Below are 27338 nucleotides of genomic sequence, written 5' to 3' on the forward strand. Positions count from 1 at the left end.
TTTGCACTCTAGAAGATAATTTAACTTTTATGCACCCCCCTCCACTATCCATATGCTCCTCATCCTTCTAGCCTTGCAGTAGGGTTATTTTCAGTTCTGCTTAGATGAGTGTGTAATGCTTTCATTATACGACAGGCTGAGTTGTGCCTGTACCATGATTATTTTCCTTTTACTCCCTGAAGTTAAGATTGTCTTTGTTTGATACTCTGTGTGTTCATCCTCAGTTTATACCCCCATTCTCCTCCAATTATGTACATCTCTTTGGAATGTATTCACATAATCTATCAGTTTTATCATCAAGTCTTTTCTAGAGCCTTTTGTCTGGTCTCCATCTGGATTTGTTGATCTCCAGGCCTGCTGCATAACTAACTGTTGTCCAGGGAAATTCCCCTCCCTGTTAACCTGGGGATTTGCTTTGCTTCTTTCTTATATCCTGGAACATGTGTTCTTTGAGTTACTCCCCCATTTTGGCAGAGCATATTTTTCAGTATGAAAAAGGGTATAGGGGAGGTCAATTTTTGATATCCTACATGTCTGAAATGTCTTTATTCTGCCTTCCTGATGATGTATAGGGTGGCTAGATAAAGGATTCAGAGTTGGAAATACTTTTCCTTCACTAGATCTTTGGGAATGTTGCCACATTATCTTCTAGCTTGTGGTGTTACAATGAAATCCAAGGCCGTTCTTTTTCTTGATCTTGTGTATGAAACTGGACTTTTAATCCTCCTTTCTGGGAGCCTTTAAGATATTTGTCCAGAATGTTGTAAAATTTCATAATGCTGCATCCTCAAAAAGGGAACTGATTTTCTTTAATTCTGAGTAATATTCTTGAATTATTTTGCTAATGATTTCCCTACCTCCTCTTTCTTCCCTCCCTCTCTCTCTTCCTTCCTCTCTCTCTTTCCTTTTATTCATTTTTTGGAGCTCCTAGACAGGGCTTCTAATTTTCTAGTGCTTTCTCTCCTATTTTTCACCTTTTTTGTTTTTTTTTTTGCTTTGTTTTCTGGACTATTTTTTCAGTTTTCTAACCTGTCTCTTAGTATGTTTTTAAAAATTTGGCTTTAATAGTTTTAATTTTCAAGAGCTCCTTTTTGGTTTTCACATGTTGGTCTTGCATAGAGTTCTTTTATGATGGATCATGGTATCTTCTCATATTTCACTGATGATGTTACGTGTTTGGGGGGAGGGTTTCTTCTCTTTGCATTGCTCCTTCCTCCAGGTTCCTGTTTTCTCCTTTGTTTCTCTGGTGTCTTTCATGTTGATAAGTGAGTAGTGACTGTTGGCCATTCCTTTTTGAGACTAAGGTTCTGAAAGGTAGGAGCAGAGTTTCTTTCTGCTGACTATTGTATCCCCAGTTAGGCTGCACATAAAATATGCCTGACTGCTGTAGTACCACCATGTAAGCTTTTATTTTTCTCAGAATAAGGGAAAAACAAGCAAGTCATTATTGATGGTGTAGCTATGCTAGGAAGTTATCCGTGACTCAGGCTCCTTCCAGCTTTCTGTAGCTTGTGGATTCAAGGTGGCTTCACCATTAGGCCTTTAGATATGCATTCTAGGAGGGGAGACAAAAGGTTAAAGGTAAGTTTCAAATCATACCTTATATTGGAAAAGCAGTAATTTTCCCAGAAGCCCCATGGAATAGAAGATTGCTTACATTCTTATAGGACAAATACGGGTCACGGCCACGCATAGGTGCAAAGCATTCCGGGAAGGTGACTGTTTATAAGAGGGTACATTTTGAGCAAAATTAAAATTCTTTTTAGGAAGAAAGGGCAAATGGATAGGTGAATTGCTATGTGTGCCACACCAAGCACAATATCTGGGATTTAAATCCATTTTATTGAATGGATGAGTGAAGAAAGAGCACAAATCTACAGAGCACAGATACCCATATGCCAAGAAACAGACATTTAAAAATTAACATGTGGGGTTAATTGTGCTACACCAGTGTGAAAAATTAAGAATTCTTTGTGTTTTTGCCACAATAAACATGAATAAAAGTGGATTCTCTTGGGAAAATGCCATAACCAAAGGCAAATGGGGCGAGTTTGGTCCATTAAATTAGAAGTAATCTGGCATTGCTAGTATACCAAATTCAGTTCCAGTAACCAAAATGGGAGCACTGTTGATTTTCTCTGAACTAAGAGCCTATCTTTATATGACTCTCTTGTTCTCATTTTTAAAAATGCTCATTCCCAATTTTATGCTTTCTTGCCCATTCTTTCACTCCAATGACCTAGCTTATCCATGATGATATGGCCCATTGCTTTCTTATAAAGTTGGGGGTTGTATGTGTACATATGCTTATACATGGGCTATTTGAGTATTTCAGACCTAAATACTTAGTCCCAGTGTATGTATTGTGAGCAAACCTGGGAGAAGCTGGGAACATCTTCTCTGTGTCCTGAATGTGGTGCCATGTGCACTGGGTATCTTATCTGAGGCTTTCTTTGTGAGACAGGAGGAATGAGATGGTAAAGTTACTGGTGGCAGGAAAAGATTCCCTCTTATTTTCTGAGGCTTTTTTTTTTTTTTTTGTGGCATCCCCTTCTGCTTTGGGCTGTGCCTTATTTTAGGTCCCAGACATTTGAGAAAAGAGAAGTGAGTGCCTCCTGAAAAATGGAGGCCAGGTAGATGTTCACTGCCAGCTAGGATAGACTTCCTACACAGCACTTGAGAGTTTTCCCCCAGCAGCAAACAGTTTTGTGCACATATTTGTCAGATGTTGATGGCTCTGAAGCCAGAGTAAGGTGCAAAGATTAGAGTATCTTGTTTGCAAAAAGTCAGTATGCAGCCCAGAAGACAGGCAGGCAGAACCCCTCAAATCAACATGCTCCTAAAATAGAGTGAGGCCACTGTCACTTCTAGCCTTTGTACTTATCCTTGTTTCTCTAAGAATCTCATCTCCCATGGCATTCCCTTCAGATTCTCGGTCATTCTTCCTAGCTATGTGTTGTTTGTGTTTCAAGCCTGACTTGGGCTAATAATGCCTAAAGGAAAAGTTACTACTTAAGGTGTATCAGCATTTCTTATCCACTTAATTGATTTGTGTGAGGTCAGACCTCATTTTTTGATATTTTTGGATAGTTACAACTTCACTAAGAAAATGTACTTGGCTTTCAGAAGCATGTATGATTAATTATTTCCGTCCAGCATTTCTTAGTAGGATCTCAATCTCACTCAGTGTCATAACAAATAACTTAAAAAAAATCAAGCCACAGGATCCTATTATGTTAACAAACCTCTTTGCTTTTCTGTGCGTCTGCAAACAAGGCCATAAATACCATTTGCTGTTGTGCTCATTATCCTCGATTCTGTCGGCAGCCACATTAAGCAGCCACAATAAGCTCTGTCGCAGATATTCTGAACTGTGGAATCTTATGGATGGAAACGAGAAATTTCATAAAATAGTCGGTACAAGACTTTCTCACAGCATCTGTAGATAAAGTTATAGTTCCAGAGCTGTTCACCAAGAGCATGGGTTAGAAACATGGATCCAGACAGATATAGCCAGGGCCCCAAATTGTTATCCAAGATGGGAGAATAGGGGCCAGAGCTCGAAAGCCCAATAAGATTTAGATAGGTAACCAGGGTCTCCTAACCAGGGGCTTAGGAGGCTATCCTGGATCCTTGGAACAGAACTTTGCAGGCGAAGATTAGGTTTTTGAAACAATACTGATGAAGCCAGATGATAAATTTAAAGCTAGGGTTACAAGACAGATTAAAAGTTATCAAACTGGAACTACAAAGAACTTACAAATATGAAGAACTCCCCAGATTTCTGCCTGGTGGGGGTTGGAGGGAGTCCACGGCTGATGAAGGAAAAAGACACGAGCAAGAGGTAGCAGTAGCACACACAGCTTTATTGGGGTGATACTTTGACAGGTGTGCATTGGGGAAGGAAGTCCTTCACAATGAAGTCCTCCAAGGCTATGTCACGGGGAGGGGCACTCGGAAGAGGATCAGGGCAAGGGGACTCCCTGGAGAGGGTGGAATCACAGGGGGTAGTGTCTAGGTGGTGTGATGGGGAGCTTGGTGTGAAGTCTCTGAGTCAGAGGGCTCTGAAGGGCATCAGTGGCTTGGGGTTGGTCTTCTCTATGGCTAGCAGGTTTAGGGCAGTTTCACGGGGTATGCTACAGCAGGTGGGCTCTAGATGGCAAAAGGTCTGTTGATTTGGGCTATGTTTAAAACAATTGTATGTATAAAAATTTGAGTTTGGCACCAGTGAGATTTTGAACTCACTGGGTGTCAGTCTGGTGCCTAGGAGCCAATGTGTGGAGGCTGTCTCTGGCTCATGTGTATAACACTGCCTCCTCTCAAGGCATGGAGCCTATTCGTGTATTGGTCGTCTGGCTAGATATAGCTTAGGAGACACGCAGAAAGCAGGTCACAGCTACGATGGGTCAGAAAGTCTGGCTAGGAGGTGGAGCCTTGTGGCAAAGTGGGAAGTCCAGGCAGACGGGGACAGTGAAAGAACTGTGCCCTACACATTCATGAATGAACTGATGGATTCATACCTTTCTTCGGTTCAGGTGACACGGATGTAAAGTCCAGCCTCTGTCCTTGCAGAATGCATAGTTTAAAAAGTTGTTTAGGCAAAACAAACAGACTCCCAAAACAAAAAACACCTCCCCACCAAAAATGAAAAAGAGGTGATGGAGGTCTGAACCAGGATAATTAGCGTTTCAAGATCTACGGTAAGGGACAGAAAAGCAAATTTGGAACATTTGTGGGGTAGAACTGATTGGCACTACTAAACAGTTGGCTGTGGGGGGTGAGGGACTGAGGGAGGAGCCAGGGGTGGAGGCTGGGATTCCGCCTCGGGCACCTGGTGGGTGAGATACCACAGCCTTTGGGTCCACCCTTACTGGGGCTCTCTACCCAGGCATTCTTGCAAGTCTAGATGTCATCCCTACTCTCCTGTGACCAGTGATGATTGAAAGCGACCGCTGACAACTTTTCTTGAGCTGCTGCACTACATGAATATATGTGCTGGTTTCCAAAGACTTAGGCCTAGGGGTGAAACTAGCCTGTGTCCTCCCCTCTCCGGAGTATGCAGAGAACCTCTGAAAGTGGAGTACAGTACACTTTGCTCCCTGTTCCAAGATTTCTGTTGGGATTGGGTGTGATCTCTCTGCTGCTCCAGTGCTCCTGGGTTCTAGCATGCTGATTGTAAGGAGTGCTGAGTACAGTTGACTTATCACAGGCAGTAGAACAGCCTCCTTCCTAACTTCTTGCTTGGAACATTCTCCTCCTTTGCTCTTTGCTTCTTCTTTTTAGAATTTTCAGGTCCATTTCATAAATGGTGTTAGGTTCTCTGAAGAGTTACAAAAAGAAGACACAGTGTCTGTCTTCTAGGAATATGAAATGTTTTGGAAGAGACCAACAGGTGGATATTCTGTCCATACTCTGTTTTTCTGTGATCTTAAGGGTGCAACACGTAATGTTTTAACTTGTATTATGGGTAACCAGATTGGAGCCAGTTTGGGAAATGTGTTAAATGCTTTAACATTCATTAACGATCAGACATATGGATTGTAAACTCCATGTGAATGTGTTTCTCTTTCATTATTGTTTGCCTGGAACAGAATAGGTGCTCTGCATGTATTTGTCCAAAGAATCAAAGCAGGAACAAATGGATTCTTTTGTTGAGTCTTCTGCTGTGAGCCATATGTTTTTTTTTTGTTTTTGTTTTTTAGTTGCCATCTTCTTTAAGGGCATTAACGATGCAGTGAAATAATGTCTGGTTCAATGCTAAAATAAGTGATTTCTCTTATTCATATGCTTTTTGTTGAATACTGATAAAAGTTCTCATTTTTTAAAAAATTGATTACAAATAACCCTGCCAATTTAAGAGCACCTAATGGGATGAGACAAATGAAGGCACCCTTGCCTGCCTACAGAAGTGTCCTTGGGGCAACCCAAGGACTCCATTGTTGCTGATCTGTGGATGGTGTTTATTTGAGCAGCAATGTGTGTACAGATCAACAGGTGTTGAGTTTTGTTTTCTTTTGTTGTGTAGTGTCAGGGTGTTTTGGGAGAAGCAAACCAAACAGTGAGTATAATGAGAGATAGAGTGACCAGCTGTCCTCGTTTGCCAGGGACTGTCTGGGTTTGGTACTGCAAGTCTCATCCTGGGAAATCCCCAGTCCTCAACAAGATGGGATGATTGGTCCCCCTATAGGAGAACTCAGAATTGAGTGTAGAGTGAATGGAAATGGTGCTTTTGCATGATCAAGTAATACCTAAGAGAGGTGTTAGAAGGAATGGCTTCCCCTAAAGGCCCATAGAAGAGGCAACCTAAATTGTTTCTTCAGGGTCCAGACTTGTACAATGAAAGTCATTGTAACATGCAGATAGTTTGGGAAGATCCCCTGGGCTCCAGATACATTCAGTCATCTCCTGTCCATGGTCCAGGTATTTCTTTGGCGATGAGACATTCGAGAGATTTTGAACTTGGGAATCTTAGAGCCAAATTAGATCTCACACAGAAAACATGTAAAACACTCTCATTTTACAGATTAGAAAATGGATGCTCATAGAGACCCAGTAGCTTTTCCAGCATCACAGCTGGTTGGTGGCCAAGCCTAGGTGGGAGCCGAGTGTGTCGCTGTTCAGGCCCTTGTCCTTTTTTTCCCTATTTTTTTATTTTGTAAACTTTATTTTTTTATTGTCTGTTCATTATGATTTTCTTCTTCTTTTTTTTTTAATATAACTTATTGTCAAGTTGGCCAACATACAGTGTATACAGTGTGCTCTTGGTTTTGGGGATAGATTCCCATCACTTACATACAACACCCAGTGCTCATCCCAACAAGCACCCTCCTCAGTGCCCATCAAGCCCTTGTCCTTTTTGCTGCCATCACTGCTCTCACTTGGCTCTGGTGCGTCAGCCAATGCTTGGCCGTCACAGCGACTGCAGTAGGGAGCTGGGAGTGAGGGGTGGAGGGTAAGGAATGAGAAACAAGAGGAAGGCTGTAGTGAGTCTTACAAATGCAGTGTTGATTTTAGACCACAGCCCCTTGTTGTTGAGTGGCCTGAAAATTTAAGAGCTGCAGAGGAGGCCTCCTGGGGGTGGGTAGGGATGGGGGATAGGAAATCTGCAGCCTGCTTGGCCTACTGCAGGCAGAAAGCACAAGTCATTATTTTTACAGAGGTGCAGGTCCAGTGTCTTTGCCAAAAGGCACCTGCTCACTTTCCTAATGGATCTTTCTTAGCACTCCCTGATGCCAGACTGTAACCCAGATGAGTTTTTAATAAGTGGCTTGCTCACCAGTGCATATAAGGCTGTGTGCACAGAGTGGGAAATCAAAGTGATTTCCAGACACCATCTACTTTTCCCATTTACCTTGTTTTTCTTGTCTAGATTATTTACAAGGATTTGCTCATTGCCCTGTTTCCCTTACAAGTGATTTTTTTTCAGCTTGATATATTCTGAAATTGTCCTTATGTGATGAAATACTCTTACAGATTCTGTTCTTTGAGAGTATGATTTTTACCAGTTTTATGGTATTCCTTTCCAGGGCTTGGCTGTAATATCACTAACCAATTCTCTGTTGTTGATCACTGGTTTGAAATTTGCCCTGTTATAAATAATCCTTCAGTGGACATAATTGCATAAGCCATTTTGGTCATCCCTGATGATTTCCTGAGGGTGATTTCCTAGGTCAAAGACTTGCCAAATGGGTCTTTAGATGGGGCTATTTTTCCCTCCCTGTTTCAGCAGTGTTTTAACTGCGAGTGTGGATGACTGTGGCTCTTTTATGCAGTGAGTTTCTATTCAGAAGGCATAGGTCTTCCTCCCACTCCAATCCCTCCCTTCCCGATTCTCTTTCCCTGCTCCCCCTTGTGGGGTGTTTTGAGCATCCCGTTGCTATAGGACAGTTACAGGTTTTATCTTTGAGTTCCAGAGAAAGCAGCTGTCAGGCTGCCATCTGAGCAGTGAACTGTAGGAGAGCAGGATGGGCTTGAGCTTGAGGGAGATGCCGCTGTGGGGGGTGGGGGGGAGGAGGGCGGTGTGGGGCCTGGCTGTGTCTCCCAGCATTTCTGAACTGAGCTCTGCTAAAAGACAGCCAGTGCCCCCAAGGGAGCCTTGCTGGGCTTCACAGAGCTTGATTTGCCTGAATGTTGAGGTTGTGAACACACCACTTATAAATATGGGCCCTCCGATGGGACAACCCTTTTTCCTTCCTGCAAGATAAGTTGTTTTTGGAGTCTTTCAAATACCTCCTACCTGTTTATGGAAAACATTCTGTATTAATAGAAGATCTGAATCCATTGTGTCCAATAGCAAGGTTATGAGCTTTGGGATTCTGGGGTGTAAACCGGTTCTAGAATGGTGTGACTCCATTGAAAAGCGACACCTTTCTGTCATAGTGTGACAGCTTCCCATTGTGCATTGACTAAAACCAGACTAGTTCTTCTTAACAAAACGCTGTGTGGTTTGGCTCCTAGCCACATCTCTCATTGGTCTCCTATCACTTTCGGTTTGCCTTTTGCACTGCACCACACAGGCTTCTCTCTAGATGAGCACGGTCTCACCACAGAGCATTTTTATTAACTGTCCTTTCAGGTTGGAATGCTCTTCCCCTTGATCATCACGTGACTTCTCAGCATTCTTGTCTCAGCTGAAATGTCATTTTCTAAGAGAATCTTCCCTCCCCTGTTCATGCTCTGTCTCTCCCTGTCTCAGAAATAAATAAAACGTTAAAAAATAAAAATTAAAAAAAAAGGGGCTCCTGGGTGGCTCAGTCGGTTGAGCGGCCGACTTCGGCTCAGGTCATGATCTCATGGTCCGTGAGTTCGAACCCCGCGTCGGGCTCTGTGCTCAGAGCCTGGAGCCCGTTTCAGATTCTGTGTCGCCCTCTCTCTGACCCTCCCCTGTTCATGCTCTGTCTCTCCCTGTCTCAAAAATAAATAAAACGTTAAAAAATAAGAGAACCTTTCCCCTCCTACGAGAAGCAATTTCCCAAAAAGAAATGGCCCACCAGCATTTTGTATCACCCTATTCTCTGCACTGGGCTCCTCACCACTGAATACATGTACGACAGATGAAGGTAGGAGCCTTATTTAAATTGGTCATCATGGTGTTCCCAGAGCCTAGAATAGTAGGTAGCTCATAATTGACACTATTCCGTATGGTGCTGTGGGTCAGGCACCCTTGACCGTTCAAAGCAGGTGTGCTCCGTAGACTCACTTGGGGTTTGAAGATCTTTTAGTTTCCACTCTATATTCACTAATTTTGTGACCTTGGAAAAACCACTTACCATCTCTGAATCTCACCGTCTTCATCTTTAAAGTAAGGATCTTAGCACTTCCCCAAAGAACCCCAAAGGGAGCTTGAGAGGAATAGCTGTGGTGATCGATGGACAAATCCCTGTAAACTTGTAATTACTCAGCGAATGGAAATTGTCATTACCTGTTTATTGCAAGTACACGGTACTGCCGTGGGGTGTCTCCAGAAGCTCAGGAATAGGGAAAGTACAGCCCATTACAAAGAGCAGATTATTGTATCAGTGCACAGTGGATCAGAGATCTGGGTCTTGGGCAGCCTGTCACTGGTGACAGCCTCGTTGGAAGCTTTAGCATATCCATGCAAGGATTCTGCCAACCAGAAATGTTGTCAGCTTGGGCAGAACTAGACAGAGAAGCATCCAAAAGGCAAGTCCTGACAATTCCCGTTCAGGCACTGACTGGGAGGGATACCCTGTCCTGACAGTTTGCTTTGTCATGTCTGCTGACAGAATATCCCTGTGGTGGGGCAGATGCCTTCCTCTCTCAGAGCCGCATGCCTTTAAGTGTTCATTTTCTCTGGCTAATGCCCTGGCCCTGATTTCTTCCTCACCAGGTAACTCCTTGAGTGCGTAATTTGATTTCCTGTGTGGTTGGCCCAGAGAGAAAAGAGGCATAGGATAAAACTGTGAGGCTCCTGTTACCTTGGAGGTGATATTTATCACTCTTAATTGGCAGATTGGCATTTTTCTGGTGTTATAGATTTGTCTCCATAAGCTTGGTTTATTATGCAAATACCTCCTGACTCTGATCAGCTCTCAGGGTGCTGACGGCCCTGGGGGAGATCAGCCTGGCTGGGGTGACTTTATCATTGTACAACGCCTTGTCCAGGGGCTCCCACCAGGTTTCACAGCTTTCCATTTGCAATGTGGTCATGGTTTAATTTGATGCTCTGTCTGGAGATTCTTGAACGCAGCAATTGATTGTGTATGTGTGTGTATGTGTGGCTATCAGTGTCCCTAGTTCAGAGTAGTCGTACTGGAAAGGACCAGGAGGTGGCAGTAAAAGCTAGGTAGTCTGAGCAGTGCAAATTAGACAAAATCTTTTCCGTCTAACACTCAGCTTCCCGGGCAATTTATATGTGAGGTGGTAGTGGTGCTTCTGGCCCAGAAAGAGGTCTGCCCAAGTAGCCATTGTCATCCCAGTTGTCATGACATCCCTGAGTCTTCGTGCTTTTAAGTTCTTGTGAAACTCCTCTGCAAAATTAAAAATTTTTAATATATTCTAGTTTCCAGATTTTATGTAGAACACATTTTTATATACAGGCCGTAGATCAGATTGTCACTGGGTTTCAGCAGTGAGAGTCTCCCAGCTCCTTAATTTCTAGATCAGGTGGACATGACTCCTTGTTCCCTGAACTGAGCAGAGCCCAGTGCTCTCCTGAGACTGCCAGCTCATGGCCTCCTCTGCCTCTCCTCCCTTGTGGAATCAGTTCTGTTTAAGGACTGTCCCTGCTGTGCATTGCCCTGTCGCGTGGTACTTGGTTCTTTTTCTCGATTTGTGCGTGCGCGCGCGCACACACACACACAGGTCTGTTCACACAAAGCATTTGTGTACATGAGAGCACTTTAATAAATGTCTGGAGGAAAGCCACCCAGGCAACTTCCAGTTGACAACCGGAGCTCCCTGGTTCCTCTGCCTGAAACTCCGACTGTTCTCCCGCCATGCTGCTCCATCTGCTCCCCTGTCCTTTTTCTGCCATAAACAAAAACCATCCCCTGTTCTCTTACAGATCAATCTTTCTCCAACACAAAAACACATCCATCTCACATCCTTGCTTGCTTTCTCAGGTCTTTTACTATCAAGTTGTGCTTTTCAGCCGACCAGCATGACCCTTTCCGACCATGCTTTTCTTACTGCTGAAGCCACGTCACCATTACTGCACATGCTCCGGGCCCCCTCCCCAGCATACGGGGCCATTTCATATCTTCATGCTGGGCACACATCATTGCTTGAGGCTTCCTCCATCCAGCTGACTCTTCCTCCAAAACAGCTCACTTCTGGGCTACTTTCCCTACTCCCTCAGATTTTGATGCCTTCCTCCACCCCCCCACTAGTATAATGAATTACTTTTGATTAGGAGAGTGAAATTGAGTGTTCTTGTCCTGAACTGTCACTAATTTTGTATCACCAAGCATATTAAGGAAGTTTAGATGGGCTTGATGATTGTGAAGTATTATTTAAGTATGAGCCTTCCTCAAATCTAATTGTGATCATTGAAAAAACGATGGCCATTTAGTGCAAATTAATTCAACAAAGTTTCAGGAAGCCTCCAGAAGGAATCATTACCCTCTCATTCATCTCCGAACCTTCACTAGGCACATGTTGGGTGCCAGATACCATGTGGGGCCAGGGGTGTGGAAGTGGAGATGTCCAGGGGTGATCGCACCTACAGTTTTGGAATTTAGGAGACAAATCCGTGTTAACAATACGTGTTTGGGATTCGGTAGCGAATGGGTGGCTATTAAAGCTATTGGAGCAGATGATGTGTAGAAGATCCACAGATTGCTGGTGACTTGGACATGTCCTGCTTTTCAAACATTTGTTTTCCTGTGAAAGGGAAGGTGCTTGGAGTGCAACCTTCCTGTTCTGAAGGGTTAAAAAGAATCATTTAACATCTTTTATAATTGATAAATTTTAAATCATTTTCATATCCCTCAAGGACTATCACAGCTCAACTGTCACAGAGGGAAAATGTTATCATGAATCTACAGATTAAATAAATATATAGATAACATATATAAACATACCCTAGTTACTTTTGACAGTTTTTTTCCCCCTGAAGTGCTAGCAGATTTGAGAATTACCTGAGGATTTATCCTTTGAGGAAGCTTTGATAACTGGCAGTGATTTTGGTTTTTTCCTCTTACACTACTCATTACATTATGGAATTCAGCTTTGCAAAGAGTTGTCTGTAGCACAACTTTTTGTGGAGGTATTTATTTTAGCAAAAACTCTACAGGGGGGCTTGGGTCTTTGTTCCTCTAACGAGAGCATTAGATCATGCCTGAGTGACTGCTGATCTCCCCTCAGGCTAGCAGAACGTTGTTTCTTCCCAGTTAAGTTGTGGTTGTCAAAATTATAGCAGCCTTTAGCTAATAAAATTAAAGGTCAATCCCATGGCACAAGATTTTCCTTTAAAATTCTCTGCATGTTCTCTTTTTGGATAACTAAGTGATGAATGTCAGAGTGAGTTTGGAACATTGCCTTTGAAGTTCTGGCATTCAGCAAACAGATTGGGCAGGAGAGACGTCCTTTTCCTTTCTCTACACGAAAGTCAGAAAATATAAATGAACCACAGCAGAAAGGTAACCTTACCCTTCCCCTCCCCCCAAAATCGCTATACTTTGATGTATATTTTCACAAGTGGGGGAAAGGGAAGTAGGGTGTGGATCTTTGAACTTGGAATTTCTCAGACTTGACTGAACATAACTTCCTAGTACAGATGGCTCCTGAGTTACAACGGGTTGACTTAACACTTTCTGACTTTAGGGTGGTGCAAAAGCAATGGACAGCATTCAGTAGAAACCATACTTTGAGTTGTGAATTTTGATCTTTTCCCGAGCTGGCAGTATCCCGTGTGGTGTGCGGTGTGCGGTCTAGTGACGCTGGGCATCAGCAGCGAGACACGGTTCTGAGCCAGCCACGCGAGTACGAGGGTAAACAACCGACACACTTAGAGCCGTGCTGTTCTTTACTTTGAGTAGAGCACGCAGTCAAATGCGTGAAATAGCCAACACTTTATATAAGCTTTGTGCTAGATGATTTGGTTCAACTGTAGGCTAGTGTAAGTGTTCTGAGCACATTTAAGGCAGGCTAGGCTAAGCTATGGTATTTGGTAGATGAGGTGTAATAAATGCATTTTGGACATATGATATTTATGATGGGCTTATCAGTATGTAATCCCATTGTACTTGTTTTGCATTCAGATTTCAGAACTCTGACCCAACCTATTAAATCAGAATCTGTCCAGGAGAAGCCTGGGAATTTCTGTGATGAATTATCCCAGTTGATTCTTAAGAGCAGATAAACTTGGGAAACACTGTTGTAATTGATGAAGATCATGGCGGGGCATCTTGCTATCAGAGACCCACTTCACAGGCCGCCAATTCCCAGTGATACAAGGTCTGATAATAAGCAAGTTCGTTATTCTACTTCATGGCATTTTCCCCCTTCTCCTTCCTCTAATTTGCCTCTCCTTTCCACTTTCCTTTTTTTCTGTGCTTATAGAGTGAGCAAGGAGGTGGGATTATGCTGACATGAGTCCATTTTGCTCACTGTCCTTGCAGATGCATTTGGTTGGTGTGTGAGGACGAAGTTGAATATTCCTGGCTAAAATTCAGGGTTCAGGTGGGGACTCTTAATACCACCCCTTTTAAAACTTTGTATTTTAGAAGATTAAAGGCCTTAACATAATTAACCCCTCCATGTATTCATCACTCACGTTCAACAATTACCAACTCATGGCCAATTTTCATTAATCTGTACGCTCTCCCACATCATTGTGAAGCAAATCCCAGACATCTTATCGTTATCCGTAAATATTTCAGTAGTATCTCTAAAGGGTAGTAACTACTGTTTTCTTTCTTTTTTAAAAAAGACTTTATTTTTTTGTGGCAGTTTAAGGTTTATAGTGAAATTGAGGTAATTGAAATGGAAGTACAGTGAAATGGAAGGTACAGAGATTTCCTAATACCCCACCAACCCCCCACATGCACAGCCTCCCTCACTGTCAACACCTGCCATCAGAGAGGGTACATTAATTAAAACTGATGAACCCACTTTGACACCCCATTATCACACAAAGTCTGTAGTTCACAATAGCTTCTCTCTTGGTGCTGTGCATTCCATGGTTTAGCCAAATATTGGGCCGTTTTCTTTTGAACATCAGAATCTTCTATGAAGACAAAATATGACAGACTGTAACTATATGGTGGTAACTTATGGTTTTTCTTTAAAAGAGATCAAAAAGGTCACATTTTTTGAGTTCTTTATAGAATGGTGTCTCACCATGGTAGATTGAGGTATAGGAGATGATGGGGATAAAAAAGAGCTTTCTAAGGGATTTGAGAGTGAGTGAAGAAGTGAGAAAGTGAAAATGGTTGAAAGGTAGTTGGTTTTCCATGGTAAAGATAGAATAAAGCTCTGGGGAGTGTACGTTAGAGTCCTGTTTGAAATGTCAACTGCTCAGTGGTTGGGAGTTTAGGGACCCATCTCCTGAGTGCATGCAGTCAGAGGGTTTTAGCTCATTGTTTAAGTGCCAGCTGTTGTTGAAATAACGTCTGTGCGCCTATCTAAATGGTAATGAAATGCTAACCGAGTCATTTATTTTCTTTTTCTCCTTCTGCAATATCACAACAAGGGGAGAGGGATAAGGCATTTGACATCTGATGTCTGTTTTGAAAAGTGGGGACACAGACACATGTCAGATAGCATGAGATTCTCTTCTCTTCCTTTGGAGGCATTAACAAACTCTAAGGTTTGTTAAGATGCAATAGAAAAAATTAATTTTTATGAATTCTCTCCTTGGATTAGAACCCCGAGGTGATTGGAGTTTAATGCAGTGTGAACCCAGCACTTCTCTGGGATTTACTACTGTGGAACTTGACTGTTCAATTACAGATACTCCATGTGGTGTGAGGGTAATTTCATGGTGCCTGCTTGAAGAATGGAAGAGATGCCTGCTTGATGGAGCTTTATAAGAAGCAGCAAGTGGCACTATGGTTATTATTGGAACGCCCAAGTATTCCCTTTCCTCCCATCCCCAACATCCCTGAGAATGCTGTAATCTCTGCTGACCCTACTTAACCCGTTTTTATGCCCAGGTTATTTAGTGTACAGGTGCCTTCTCAGATGACATACAATAGGTGGGTCTTTCTACAAAGTTGATGTGTGGAAATATGAATTTGTTGAATACTTTCAGGAGGCTGTTATCTGCTTTCTAGAGGGATTCTTTGTTCCTTGAAGGATTTGCAGGAGAATAATTAGTAGTTGATTTCTAGTTCTTTTTGCACATAGATTTTACAGAATGCTTCTACTGGGCAACTTTGCCCAGTAGATGCTTCATAGGGAAGCATCAAAATTCAAACTGTAATCTATACCTGGTCTTCACCTGAAAATTTGCTCTTTAGAATTTTCGGGTCATTTGGCTCTTTATAAATCTCCTCCTGTTCCTACCTTACTTCATTAAATCTTATGTGGCGTTTTGTGTGTGTGTGTGTGTGTGTGTGTGTGTGTGTGTGTGTGTGTGTGTACATGTGGGCACGCGTGCTTTGCTTCTGCATAGGGTTTTTTTTTCCCCGCACAGTTTGGGATAGGGAAGGACCTGTTCTGTTATGCTACTATAGTCAGTTTTGAAAAAAAGATTAAAAATTTATTTTGCCATATAAAAATGCTTCTGGAACACCTTGATTTTACTTTAAGATATGTTTTGTGAAGTATTCAATATTTTTGCTAAACAATTATTTTGACCTTAAGTGTGATTTATTGTGACTATAGCCTTCCCCCCTGTGATGTTAACAGTTTATAATTAAAGAGATTGGGCAAATAGGAATTAATATTCTACTCCCCTGCCCAGAAACAGGTTAAGACTTAACCTAGATTTAAACCTAGTAAGAAGAAAGCCTTCAAAATTAGACTTTTCAATATGTCCAAAGATTAAGCATTTTGGGAGGTAAACTCTCTGAATTAATAACACACTCATTCTGATGCTAAGAGGATCAGAATTCTCAGACCTACGAATCTGGAGTTGCTTACCACAGCATACTACCTTGTGTGTTTGTTTCTTGGGCATCTTTGCTTACAGTGTGCTCCTTGAAGCTGGCTTTCCTAAGGGTCTATAGAGCTCTGTCTCTGCATTTTTTTTTTCCTGCTTGGAATATCTTCTTTGGCTGCCTGTAACAGCCCCGTCATTATCCTGCCCATCTGGTCTGCCTCTCACGAACTCTCTTCTGTCAAGTTTGCTCTCAGATTTGTATGTGAGTCTAGTAAATATGGTGCACTGAGGCAGCAGACCCAAATTCAAGTCATGACTCTACTACTTATTAGTGGTGTGTGCTCTTACTCAAGTTTTGTGAACTTTCTATGTCCAAGTCCCTGTCTGTGAAATGTGGGTGGTAATAATATCCACAGAGAGGTATGTTCTGAAAATGAAATCTGATGATGGCAAACTGCTTGGCATATAGACATAGTAAGTGCTTAATAATCAGTAGCTGTTATTATTATGCCATAGTGCACTCTCAGAAACTAGTTTGTTGGTAAACTTTCTCTGGCAGTTTTTTTTTTTTTTATAATTTATTGTCAAATTGGTTTCCATACAACACCCAGTGCTCATCCCAACAGGGGCCCTCCTCAATGCCCATCACCCACTTTCCCCTCTCCTCCACCCTCCATCAACCCTCAGTTTGTTTTCAGTATTTAATAGTCTCTTATGGTTTGCCTCCTTCCCTCTCTGTAACTTTTTTTCCCCCTTCCCCTCCCCCCTGGTCTTCTGTTAAGTTTCTCAGGATCCACATAAGAGTGAAAACATATGGTATCTGTCTTTCTCTGCCTGACTTATTTCACTTAGCATCACACTCTCCAGTTCCATCCACGTTGCTACAAATGGCCAGATGTCATTCTTTCTCATTGCCAAGTAGTATTCCATTGTATATATAAACCACATCTTCTTTATCCATTCCTCAGTTGATGGACATTTAGGCTCTTTCCATAATTTGGCTGTTGTTGAAAGTGCTGCTGTAAACATTGGGGTACAAGTGCCCCTATGCATCAGCACTCCTGTATCCCTTGGGTAAATTCCTAGCAGTGCTATTGCTGGGTCATAGGGTAGATGTATTTTTAATTTTTTTTGAGGAACCTCCACACCGTTTTCCAGAGCGGCTGCACCAGTTTGCATTCCCACCAACAGTGCAAGAGGGTTCCTGTTTCTCCACATTCCTCTCCAGCATCTATAGTCTCCCGATTTGTTCATTTTAGCCACTCTGACTGGCATGAGGTGGTATTTCAGTGTGGTTTTGATTTGTATTTCCCTGATGAGCGACATTGAGCATCTTTTCATGTGCCTGCTGGCGATCTGGATGTCTTCTTTAGAGAAGTGTCTATTCATGTCTTCTGCCCATTTCTTCACTGGATTATTTGTTTTTCAGGTGTGGAGCTTGGTGAGTTCTTTCTAGATTTTGGATACTAGCCCCTTATCCTATATGTCATTTGCAAATATCTTTTCCCATTCTGTCGGTTGCCTTTTAGTTTTGTTGATTATTTCCTTTGCAGTGCAGAAGCTTCTTATCTTGATGAGGTCCCAATAGTTCACTTTTGCTTTTAATTCCCTTGCCTTTGGAGATGTGTCAAGTAAGAAAGTGCTGCGGCTGAGGTCAGAGAGGTTTTTTCTTGCTTTCTCCTTTTGGGTTTTGATGGTTTCCTGTCTTACATTCAGGTCCTTCATCCATTTTGAGTTTATTTTTGTGAATGGTGTAAGAAAGTGGTCTAGTTTCATTCTTCTGCATGTTGCGGTCCAGTTCTCCCAGCACCATTTGTTAAAGAGACTGTCTTCTTTCCATTGGATATTCTTTCCTGCTTTGTCAAAGATTAGTTGGCCATACATTTGTGGGTCCAATTCTGGAGTCTCTATTCTATTCCATTGGTCTATGTGTCTGTTTTTGTTCCAGTACCATACTGTCTTGATGTTTACAGCTTTGTAGTAGAGGCTAATGTCTGGGATTGTGATGCCTCCCACTTTGGTCATCTTGTTCAATATTACTTTGGCTATTCGGGGTCTTTTGTGGTTCCATACAAATTTTAGGATTGCTAGTTCTAGCTTCGAGAAGAATGGTGGTGCAATTTTGATTGGGATTGCATTGACTGTGTAGATTGCTTTGGGTAGTATTGACATTTTAACAACATTTATTCTTCCAATCCATGGGCATGGAATGTTTTTCCATTTCTTTGTATCTTCTTCAGTTTCCTTCATAAGCTTTCTATGGTTTTCAGCATACAGATCTTTTACATCTTATACCACATCTTCTTTATCCATTCATCAGTCGGACACATGGGCTGCTTCCACATCTTGACTATTGTAAATATTACTGCTTAAATATATTGTAGAAAAAATGTGCATGTATCCCTTTGAATGAGTATTTTTGTATTTTCTAGGTAAATACCCAGTAGTGCAGTTGATGGATCGTAGGGTAGTTCTATTTTTATTTTTTTGAGGAACCTTCATACTATTTTCCAGAGTGACTGCACCAGTTAGCATTCTACCAACTGTGTAAGAGGATTCCCCTCTTTCCACATCTTCTCCAATACCTGCTGTTTCTTATGTTGTTGATTTTAGCCATTCTGACAGGTGTAAGGTGATAGATCATTTTGGCTGTAATTTGCATTTCTCTGATGGTAAGTGATGATGAGCATCTTTTCATGTGTCTGTTGGCCATCTGGATATCTTCTTTGGGGAAATGTCTGTTCATGTTTTCTGCCTATGTTTTAATGGATTATTTGTTTTTTGGGTGTTGAGTTTTATAAGCTCTTTGTGTATTTTGGATACTGACCCTTTATTGGATATGTCATTTGCAAATATCTTCTCCCATTCTGTAGGCTGTGCTTTAGTTTTGATTGTTTCCTTTGCTGTGCTGGAGCTTTTTATTTTGAGGTAGTCCCAGTAGTTTATTTTTGCTTTTGATTCTTTTGTCTCAGGGGACCTATCTAGAAAAAAGTTGCTGTGGCCGATGTCAATGAAGTTATTGGGTTCTCTTCTAGGATTTTTATGGTTTCATGTCTCACGTTTAGGTTTTCATCCATTTTGAATTTATTTTTGTGTATGGTGTAAGAAAGTAGTTCAGTTTTCCCAACACCATTTATTGAAGGGACATTCTTTTTTATATTGGACATCCTTTCCTTCTTTGTTGAAGACTAATTAACCATATAATTGTGGGTTGATTTCTGGGTGTTCTATTCTGTCCCATTGATGTGTGTGTCTATTTTCGTGCCAGTACCATACTGTTTTGATTATTACAGCTTTATAACTTGAAGTCCAGAATTTTGATGCCTCCAGCTTTGCTTTTATTTTTCAAGATTGCTTTCAGGGTCTTTTGTGGTTCCATACAAGTTTTAGGATTGTTGATTCTAGCTCTGTGAAAAATGCTGGTGGTATTTGGTTAGGGATTGCATTAAATGTATAGATTGCTTTGGGTAGTATAGACATTTTAACGATATTTGTTATTTCAATCCGTGAGCCTAGAATGTCTTTCCATTTGTGATCATCTTCAGATTCTTTTATCAGTGTTTTATAGTTTTCAGAGTATAGATCTTTCACTTCTTTGGTTAGTTTTGTTCCTAGGTATCTTATTGTTTTTGGTGCAATTATAAATGGGATCATTTTCTTAATTTCTCTTTCTGCTGCTTCATTATTGGTGTATAGAAATGCAACAGCTTTCTGTACATTGATTTTTGTATCCTGGGACTTCACTGAATTTGTTTATCAGTTCTAGCCATTTTTTGGTGGAGTCTTTCCGGGTTTTTGTGTGGAGCATTATGTCATCTGCAAATGGTAAAATTTTGTTCCGTCTTTGCCGATTTGGATGCCTTTTCTTTCTTTTTGTTATCTGATTGCTGAAGCTAGGACTTCCAGTACCATGTTGAATAGAAGCAGTAACAGCAGACATCCTTGTCTTGTTCTTGACCTTAGGGGAAAAACTCTCAGTTGTTTCCCATTAAGGATGATATTGTGGGTTTTTCATAACTGGCCTTTATTATGTTGAAGTATGTTCCTTCTAAACCTACTTTGTTGAGGGTTTTTATCATGAATCGATGTTGTACTTTGTCAAATGCTTTTTCTTTGTCTACTGAAATCATCATATGGTTCTTACCCTTTCTCATATTGATGTGATGTATCACATTGGTTTGTGAATGTTGAACCACTCTTGCAACCTACGAATAAATCCCACTCGATCATGGTGAATGATTTTTTTAAAGTATTGTTGGATTTGGTTGGTAGTATTTTTGTGAAGGATTTTTGCATCTGTGTTCATTGGAGATTTTGGCCTTTAGTTCTCTTTTTTTTTTTTGTGGTGTCTTTGTGAGGTTTTGGTATCAGGTTAATGAATGAATTTGGAAGTTTTTCTTCCTTTTCTATTTTTTGGAATAATTTGAGAAGAATGGGTATTAATTCTTTAAACGTTTGCTAGAATTTGCCTCTGAAGCTATCTGGTCCTGGACTTTTGTTTGTTGGGAGTTTTTAAATTATTGATTTAATGTCTTTGCTGGTAATTGGTTTGTTCAGATCTTCTTGATTAATCTTTATACATCTGATTCTTATCCTAGGTCTTATATAATAAAAGGTTCTTAAAAAACTGTGCTAGAACACTTACTCTGAGATCTGTTTAAAAAATGTAGAATACAGTATTGTTAACTGTAGGCATGAGACAGTGTTATAAAGAACTTAATATAAGAAGAAACTTTTACAAAATGTCTAGTTTGCCTGAATCTGCACTGACTTAGTCATGGAGCATTTAAGCAAAATCTAGAGTAGATTAGATATAGATAAGTTAAAAGTGGCTGGGGTTATTTTCCTTGGAGCAGAAAAGGTACAGGGATAAAGTCAGGCCATGAATGGAGGTGAGAGCCCAGCATGGGCTGGAGGTTGGAGTGCAGCAGTGAGTCAGGGCACATAAGCTGGTGGGCACAGAAAACAATGCAGAGACAGCATGCTTCTTGAAACAGAGTGAATCTAGAATCAGTGTCTTAAACTGACTATGAGAGTCTTGAGGGCAGGGCTTGACTGTACAAAGACGGTAGCTATGCAGCTGGCCAGTCAACAGAGTCCAGGGGCCTCTTTTCCAGTCTGTGGCAAATTCTCCCCAATCCTTGGCAGACTCTGGTAAGACACAGCTTGACCCATTCTGGGTTCATAAAGACTTTTCATTAGGCAGATGCTAAGTTGTTTGAGTCTATAGGGGAATCTAACAGTTTAAGAGGATCCAGTACAGTTTGGACCCTTACCTTTATCCATGGGAAGAACTTCTCACTGGACAAGCTCTTCTTTATTGGGCATGTGCTATTAAAACTCCTGATGTTCAATCATGTGGTCATGGGCTTTGAGCAATCTGCAGTGTGGTAGAAAATACAGGTAAGTACAAAAACACCTGTAAGGTAGTGTGTAATAGCAGTGTTAATGCTACTTCCTCATGCATGATATAGATGAAAGGATGCTAGAATTGAAATTATAGAGTATTTAAATGGAATAGACCATTTAAAAAATCTTAAGGGCTTTTTAAAAAAATTTGTTTATTTTTGAGAGAGAGAAAGAGAGAGACAGAGACAGAGCATGAGTAGGGGAGGGGCAGAAAGAGGGAGACACAGAATCCATAAAAGGCTCCAGCCTCTGAGCTGTCAGTGCAGAACCTGACACAGGGCTTGAACCCACGAACCATGAGATCATGACCTGCGCCGAAGTTGGACACTTAACCAGCTAAGCCACCCAGGTGCCCCAAGAATCTGACAGATTTTAATTCCTGTGCCTCATACGTGATAAGTGTACAAAACCCGCATCACATTGAAGGCAGTATTTGGGAAGGAAGTAGCTTGTTCTCCCTGATCTTGCAGCCTGTTAATGGGGGAAAGAAGTTTCTGATGTTTCATATGTAAAAGAGCTCCCAGTGGCTGTAACCTTGCACAGTCTTCCCTGGGTCTTCAAATGCCTTCACTTCTTCAGTTTTGGAGGCTTTGTGCCCTTTAATTTGTGCCCTGCCTCTTTTAGCTCTGGGAATTTTCTGACTAGAGTCTGGTGGTTCATTTTAGAGTATTTTAGAGTCCCCTTCATTGCCATCTTGGCCAGTGGAATAGATTTCTTTCCCATTCAGTGTGGTTTTATGCTCCCACTTTTTAGATGGCATTGCTAGCACATATGTCCCGCTTCTTGATGACTGTGTATATATACACACTTAAGACATACACACACACACATCAGCTTTTCTTTCTTGACTGCTATCAGACACATCCAAGAATGCTACTATTTTATACCCAACTCTTTTAACACGTATGTTTGTAGTCTGGTTTCCAAAGTCTGAAGAACCTGTTTGCTGATTGGGAAGGAGACAGAGTGATTATTTGGTTCTTTCCTTGTAGGACATGTGGCTTTCAGATTTAAACCACCATTTGCCTTTGCCCAAACTATATATTCAGACTTATGTGTTTCTTCTGGCACAGAATTGCCATTTACAGCCACTCTCCATTGTAGTGACATTCTTTCCAAGATCTTTGTATAATATGGAAAGATCCAAACAATAATGTTTTCTGCTAGTACTTCTTTAAAGCTTAGTTATTTCCTTCTGAATATCCCACAGATAATCCTGCTCAGCTGCACCAACCTGCCCTGCAGTATTTCCCACACACTGGAGAAGGCGCTCTTGAGGTTGGACAGCACGTGGCTGCTGGTTATCTTCTCAAGGGCTTCCACATACACTTTGCCCACAACCTTCTCCTTGTGAGCACCTCTCTGACAAACCCGCCGCATCTCCTCACCTATGTGCTGAGGCCAGTGTGAATGGGGGCCAGTATCTGGCCCAGATCCATGGTACCCCATCGGGCATAGGGCACAGAGGTCAAAGCGGCCAGACAGGGAGCCAGAGGAGAGGAGGTGGTTGGTAGAGCACCCCAAGCCCCAGCTGCAGAAGCAGGTCGTTCCCACTGGGGACAGGCAGAGGCCTGTGTGGGCCAGAGCATGTGTCTCAGACCTCACATCTTGCCCAGTGTCCACATCCTGTGTTCTTCTCATTCTGGAAAGGCTCAATTTAGGCCAAGAGACCATTGTAGCTTGGGGCTCTCCTGGGGTTTATTTTGTTTTGTTTTGCTTTTTTGTTAATAGCTTTGTTGTGATCTAGTTCACATACTGTACAATTCACCCACTTAAAGTATACAATTCAGTGGCTTTTAGTATATGCACAGATATGTGCAACTATTGTCACTGGCAATTTTATAATATTTTCATCACCCCAAAAAGAAACCCTACCCTGGGCGCCTGGGTGGCTCAGTCGGTTAAGCATCTGACTTCAGCTCAGGTCATGATCTTGCATGCAGTCTGTGAGTTCAAGGCCCGTGTCAGGCTCTGTGCTGACAGTTAAGAGCCTGCAGCCTGCTTCCAGTTCTGTCTGTCTGTCTGTCTGTCTCTCTCTCTGTCCCTCCCTGCTTGCTCTCTGTCTCTCTCTCAAAAATAATATACATTAAAAAAAAAAAAAAAGAAACCCTACCTTTTAGCCACTGCCTCCCCCATAATCCCATCCCCTACCTCTCCAGTGCTGGGGCCAGTAATCAACTTTCTATTTCTGTTACCTTATTCTGAACTTTCTTATGAATGGAATATAATATGTGGCCTTTCATGACTGGCTTATTTCACTTAGGATGGTGTTTCAGGATTCATCCATGTTGTAGCATATATCAGTATTTCATTCCTTTGTAAGGCAACATAATGTTCCATTGTGTGGATTTACCACATTTTGTTTATTCTGTTGATGCATATTTGGGTTGTTTTTATCTTTTGGCTTTTGTGAATAATGCCACTACAAACATTTGGGTATAGGTTTCTGTGTGGGCATCTCTTCTAATTTCTCTAGGGTATGTACCAAAGAGTGGAATTGCTGGGTCATATGATAACTTTAAGTTTAATAATTTCAGGAAATGCCAAGCTGTTTTCCAAAGTGGCTGCACCATTTTGTGTTCTTGCCAGCAGTATGTCACAGTTCCAGTTTCTCCACATCTTCACCAACCCTTGTTGATCTGACTTTTTGATTTTAGTCATCCTAGTGGATGCGAACTCATGAAGTTTTGGAAAGATTTGGGGAGGATTTTCCCTTACAAATAGTTTTTTTTAAAAACCATAATGTGTGTGTGTGTGTGTGTGTGTGTGTGTGTGTGTATACACATATATATACATATATAACTTAAATGCATAAGTATATATATAAAATGCTTTTAAGTGTAGTGTCTGTTAAAGCATCAATGCTAACAGGTCCTGTTGCCCATTACAATAATAAAGGAGTTTTCAATATTTGTTAATCTAAAATTCTCATTGCTCAAAACCAACGTGGGAAACTTTTTGTAATGTGTGAGGCAAGGAGAAGAGAAGGGAGGGTTGGAGAAGTGGGAACAGACGGTGTGTTTTCAGGAATGGTGCATCTTTCCCAGGAGATTGCTCTACTGCTTACCTCTGTGTCTGATGGGTCCCTCTGTCTTTCAGGAGGACTGGCATTGGCTCAAGTGATCTTTTTCTATCTGAAGTACTTGGTTCTCTTTGGTGTCCCAGCTCTGCTCATGCGCCTGGATGGACTCACACCACCACCCCTCCCTCGCTGTGTGAGCACCATGTTCAGTTTCACGGGGATGTGGAGGTCAGTAGTTTGGTTTATTAAAGCCCTTTGGGGATGTCCAGTGGGAGGAGCCATGGCTTGGCGAGCTTCAAAGGGTTTGGGCCACTGTCCACTCTCTGTCCCTCAACTCAGACCACAGTTGGCATTTGGGTTTCTTCATCTGTCTAATAGGATGGCAATCCGTGCTTTCTGAACCACTCAAAAATACTGTCAGGCTATGAAGATAGGTGAAATAATAAAGTTTCTCTCCAAGTTTATGTACAGATGCACAAAGGGTTGTGTTTCAATGGTTTCTTAGTAGCTTGGGATATGCTACAAGATACTGACCATTTTATTGCTCTCTGTTTTCCTTGAAAATGACCTCTGTATATGTGGGAGTGTCAATTAAAAAAAAAAAAAACAGACGTAGGAAAATAGCATAGGTCCCTGTTGGCATTTACTAGCTCTCAGATATGGGACAATTTACTAAATTTCTCTAAGTTTTAGTTCTCTCTTAAATGGTAATAATAATAGTGAGGGTAATAATGCCCACATTCAAGAGTTGTTTTGAATATTAAATAAGCTAATGCTATTAAGGCATTTGGCACACAGTAGATGTTTACAAATGTTAGCTTTTACCCTTTTATTATTCCTGTACTTGGTGCCCATGGATAGACAGATGTGTTTTGCGAGTTTTCTTACTCTTCTTGATTTTGCCCCATGAGCTTATGGTTGGCCGGAGCTTTTGTCCCAAAAGATCCCTCAGCCCCCCTGCTGTTTGTTATTGTTGTTCTCCAGATGGGCTTGCTTGCAGCTGTGTGTTTCTTAGCACTTCTAGTATGTAACATGTGACAGGGCTTGGTTTTGCAATTGCAAACCTAATGTACGAAGCTCAGACTGGGGACTTGGGCAATCATGGGAATTAGCACTTTTTAGGCACCTCCATTTCCCTCACCCTAGGCTTGGCCCTGCCCACAGTTGCCATTCTGGCTCATTCACAGGGCACCTTCAGTCTTTCATCTCTGTAGGCAGAAGAGCCAGGGCCCGGGTAGAGGAAGAGCTCAGTGAATATTACCATATCTGATGTTGCTTTTAAAAAGGGGGTAGATAGCCTGCAACATCCTGGTTTTCCATTATAACTGATTATAGATGCTGAGTTTTTTTTAAGCCTCTGTAAATGCATGTTGTTATTGGTTCAGTTTGCTTATTGGGATTAGAAATTTCATGTGGTTATTGCAAGTAATGTTAAGTAATTGCTTTGATTTGCTCTTAATTAGTTCATCAAATATCATAGGTTGCCCAGTTTTAATGACAGGGTTGGAAAATGGTAGAAAAGGGGTTCTCTCTAGCCAGGGGGCCATGGAGTAGTTCTTGGTTAAAAGGTGAGCCTGGTTGGGAGGCTCTGTTAACTTTTGACCTTCGTGAAAGTAATGTACTGAATAAGGGGGTTGGGACCCAGCATGATTTGGGGTCACATCATCAGTGACTGGTGTGCATCTAGCATGGTTGCTCTCCCTCTTTGTGAATGCTGCCCTAATGCATTTCTTAGGAAGCATATTCTTCTAAAGAGCTTCTCCAGTCTTGATTGGCATGTTAAAAAACTCTGAATGGGGCGCCTGGGTGGCTGTCGGTTGAGCGTCCAACTTCGGCTCAGGTCATGATCTCACGGTTCGTGAGTTCAAGTCCCGCATCGGGCTCTGTGCTGACAGCTCAGAGCCTGGAGCCTGCTTTGAATTCTGTGTCTCCCTCTCTCTCTCTGCTCCTACCCCACTCACACTCTGTCTCTCTCTCAAAAATAAATAAGCATTAAAAAAAATTAAAAAAACAAAACTCTGACTCCTGGGCATGCTGGCTCTAGGCTCCTTGTCCATAAATCTCTGCCCCACTGATTGTCACAAGAAGCAGTTTAGACTGTTGACTCTATTTCACATTCAGAGTAGGTGTCTTCTTGTCCTTTATTATTTCAGTTAATTATTTTTCGGTCCCAAACCCTCTGTTGTAAATACACAACAAAGGCAGAGAGAGCTTATCTGCCAAGACCTTTGTCATGTTTGATTAGAACTAAACTCAAATCGTGTAGACTCCATGTTGTTGAAACACTCTCTCTTCCCTCCCAGTTCCAGTTTTAAGACAAACAGGTGACAGAGTAATACAAGTTACTGTGAGTGGAGGCTCTGGGTGAGCCCCCGGAGTGATGTGGTCCTAGGAGGAAGTGTTTACAAGAGCATGTGATGAAATAACAAACATGGTCTTTCCTGGGAGTGACCTAGACTTTTATCCTGGTTTTTTTCTAGGCAAACATGGGTGTGTAGATTTTCCCTTTCACAATTTTTAGTTTGCTGAAGGGTTTTCCAGTTTGCCAGTTATACTTAGAAACACCTCGGCCTTCATTGTTTCCATACAATAACTGTTCCACATTAAGAAAGGAAGGGAGGTCAACTCTGTACTATAACTCACAGTTTAAGGCTCAGAAGAAGTAGTTTCGAATTGAAAAAAGAATGAAAGAGCTTCCCTTTTTGCAGATGTGCCTCTGCCCTTCAAAGGAAGTTTGTCATGTTTGTGTTCAGGCTCTAGTAGCCTAACCCTACAGTGGGCCTGGTCTCCAGTCTCTAACCTTTCTCTGTAAAATGCACGTCGAGGGAAAATAAAGTTGTGAATTTGTAGTTTCTATTTACATCGAATTTTACATTAATATTTCTGGGCCATCTATTG

The 27338-nt window shown here is 41.7% G+C and overlaps 1 protein-coding gene across 6 annotated transcripts in view; it reads left to right on the forward strand.

Moving 5' to 3' along the window:
• Positions 1–27338, forward strand: part of HHAT (hedgehog acyltransferase) — a 324958-nt gene that overhangs the window by 109046 nt on the left and 188574 nt on the right. For all 6 annotated transcript variants that reach the window (XM_019429308.2, XM_019429317.2, XM_019429288.2 and 3 more), the window contains one exon: positions 24518–24668. In XM_019429308.2, the coding sequence (XP_019284853.1) occupies positions 24518–24668 (151 nt within the window). The remainder of the gene's footprint in view (positions 1–24517; positions 24669–27338) is intronic.

This window comes from Panthera pardus, unplaced genomic scaffold, assembly GCF_024362965.1.
Source record: "Panthera pardus isolate Hobbes unplaced genomic scaffold, ASM2436296v1 HiC_scaffold_21, whole genome shotgun sequence".
Classification (NCBI taxonomy): domain Eukaryota; kingdom Metazoa; phylum Chordata; class Mammalia; order Carnivora; family Felidae; genus Panthera; species Panthera pardus.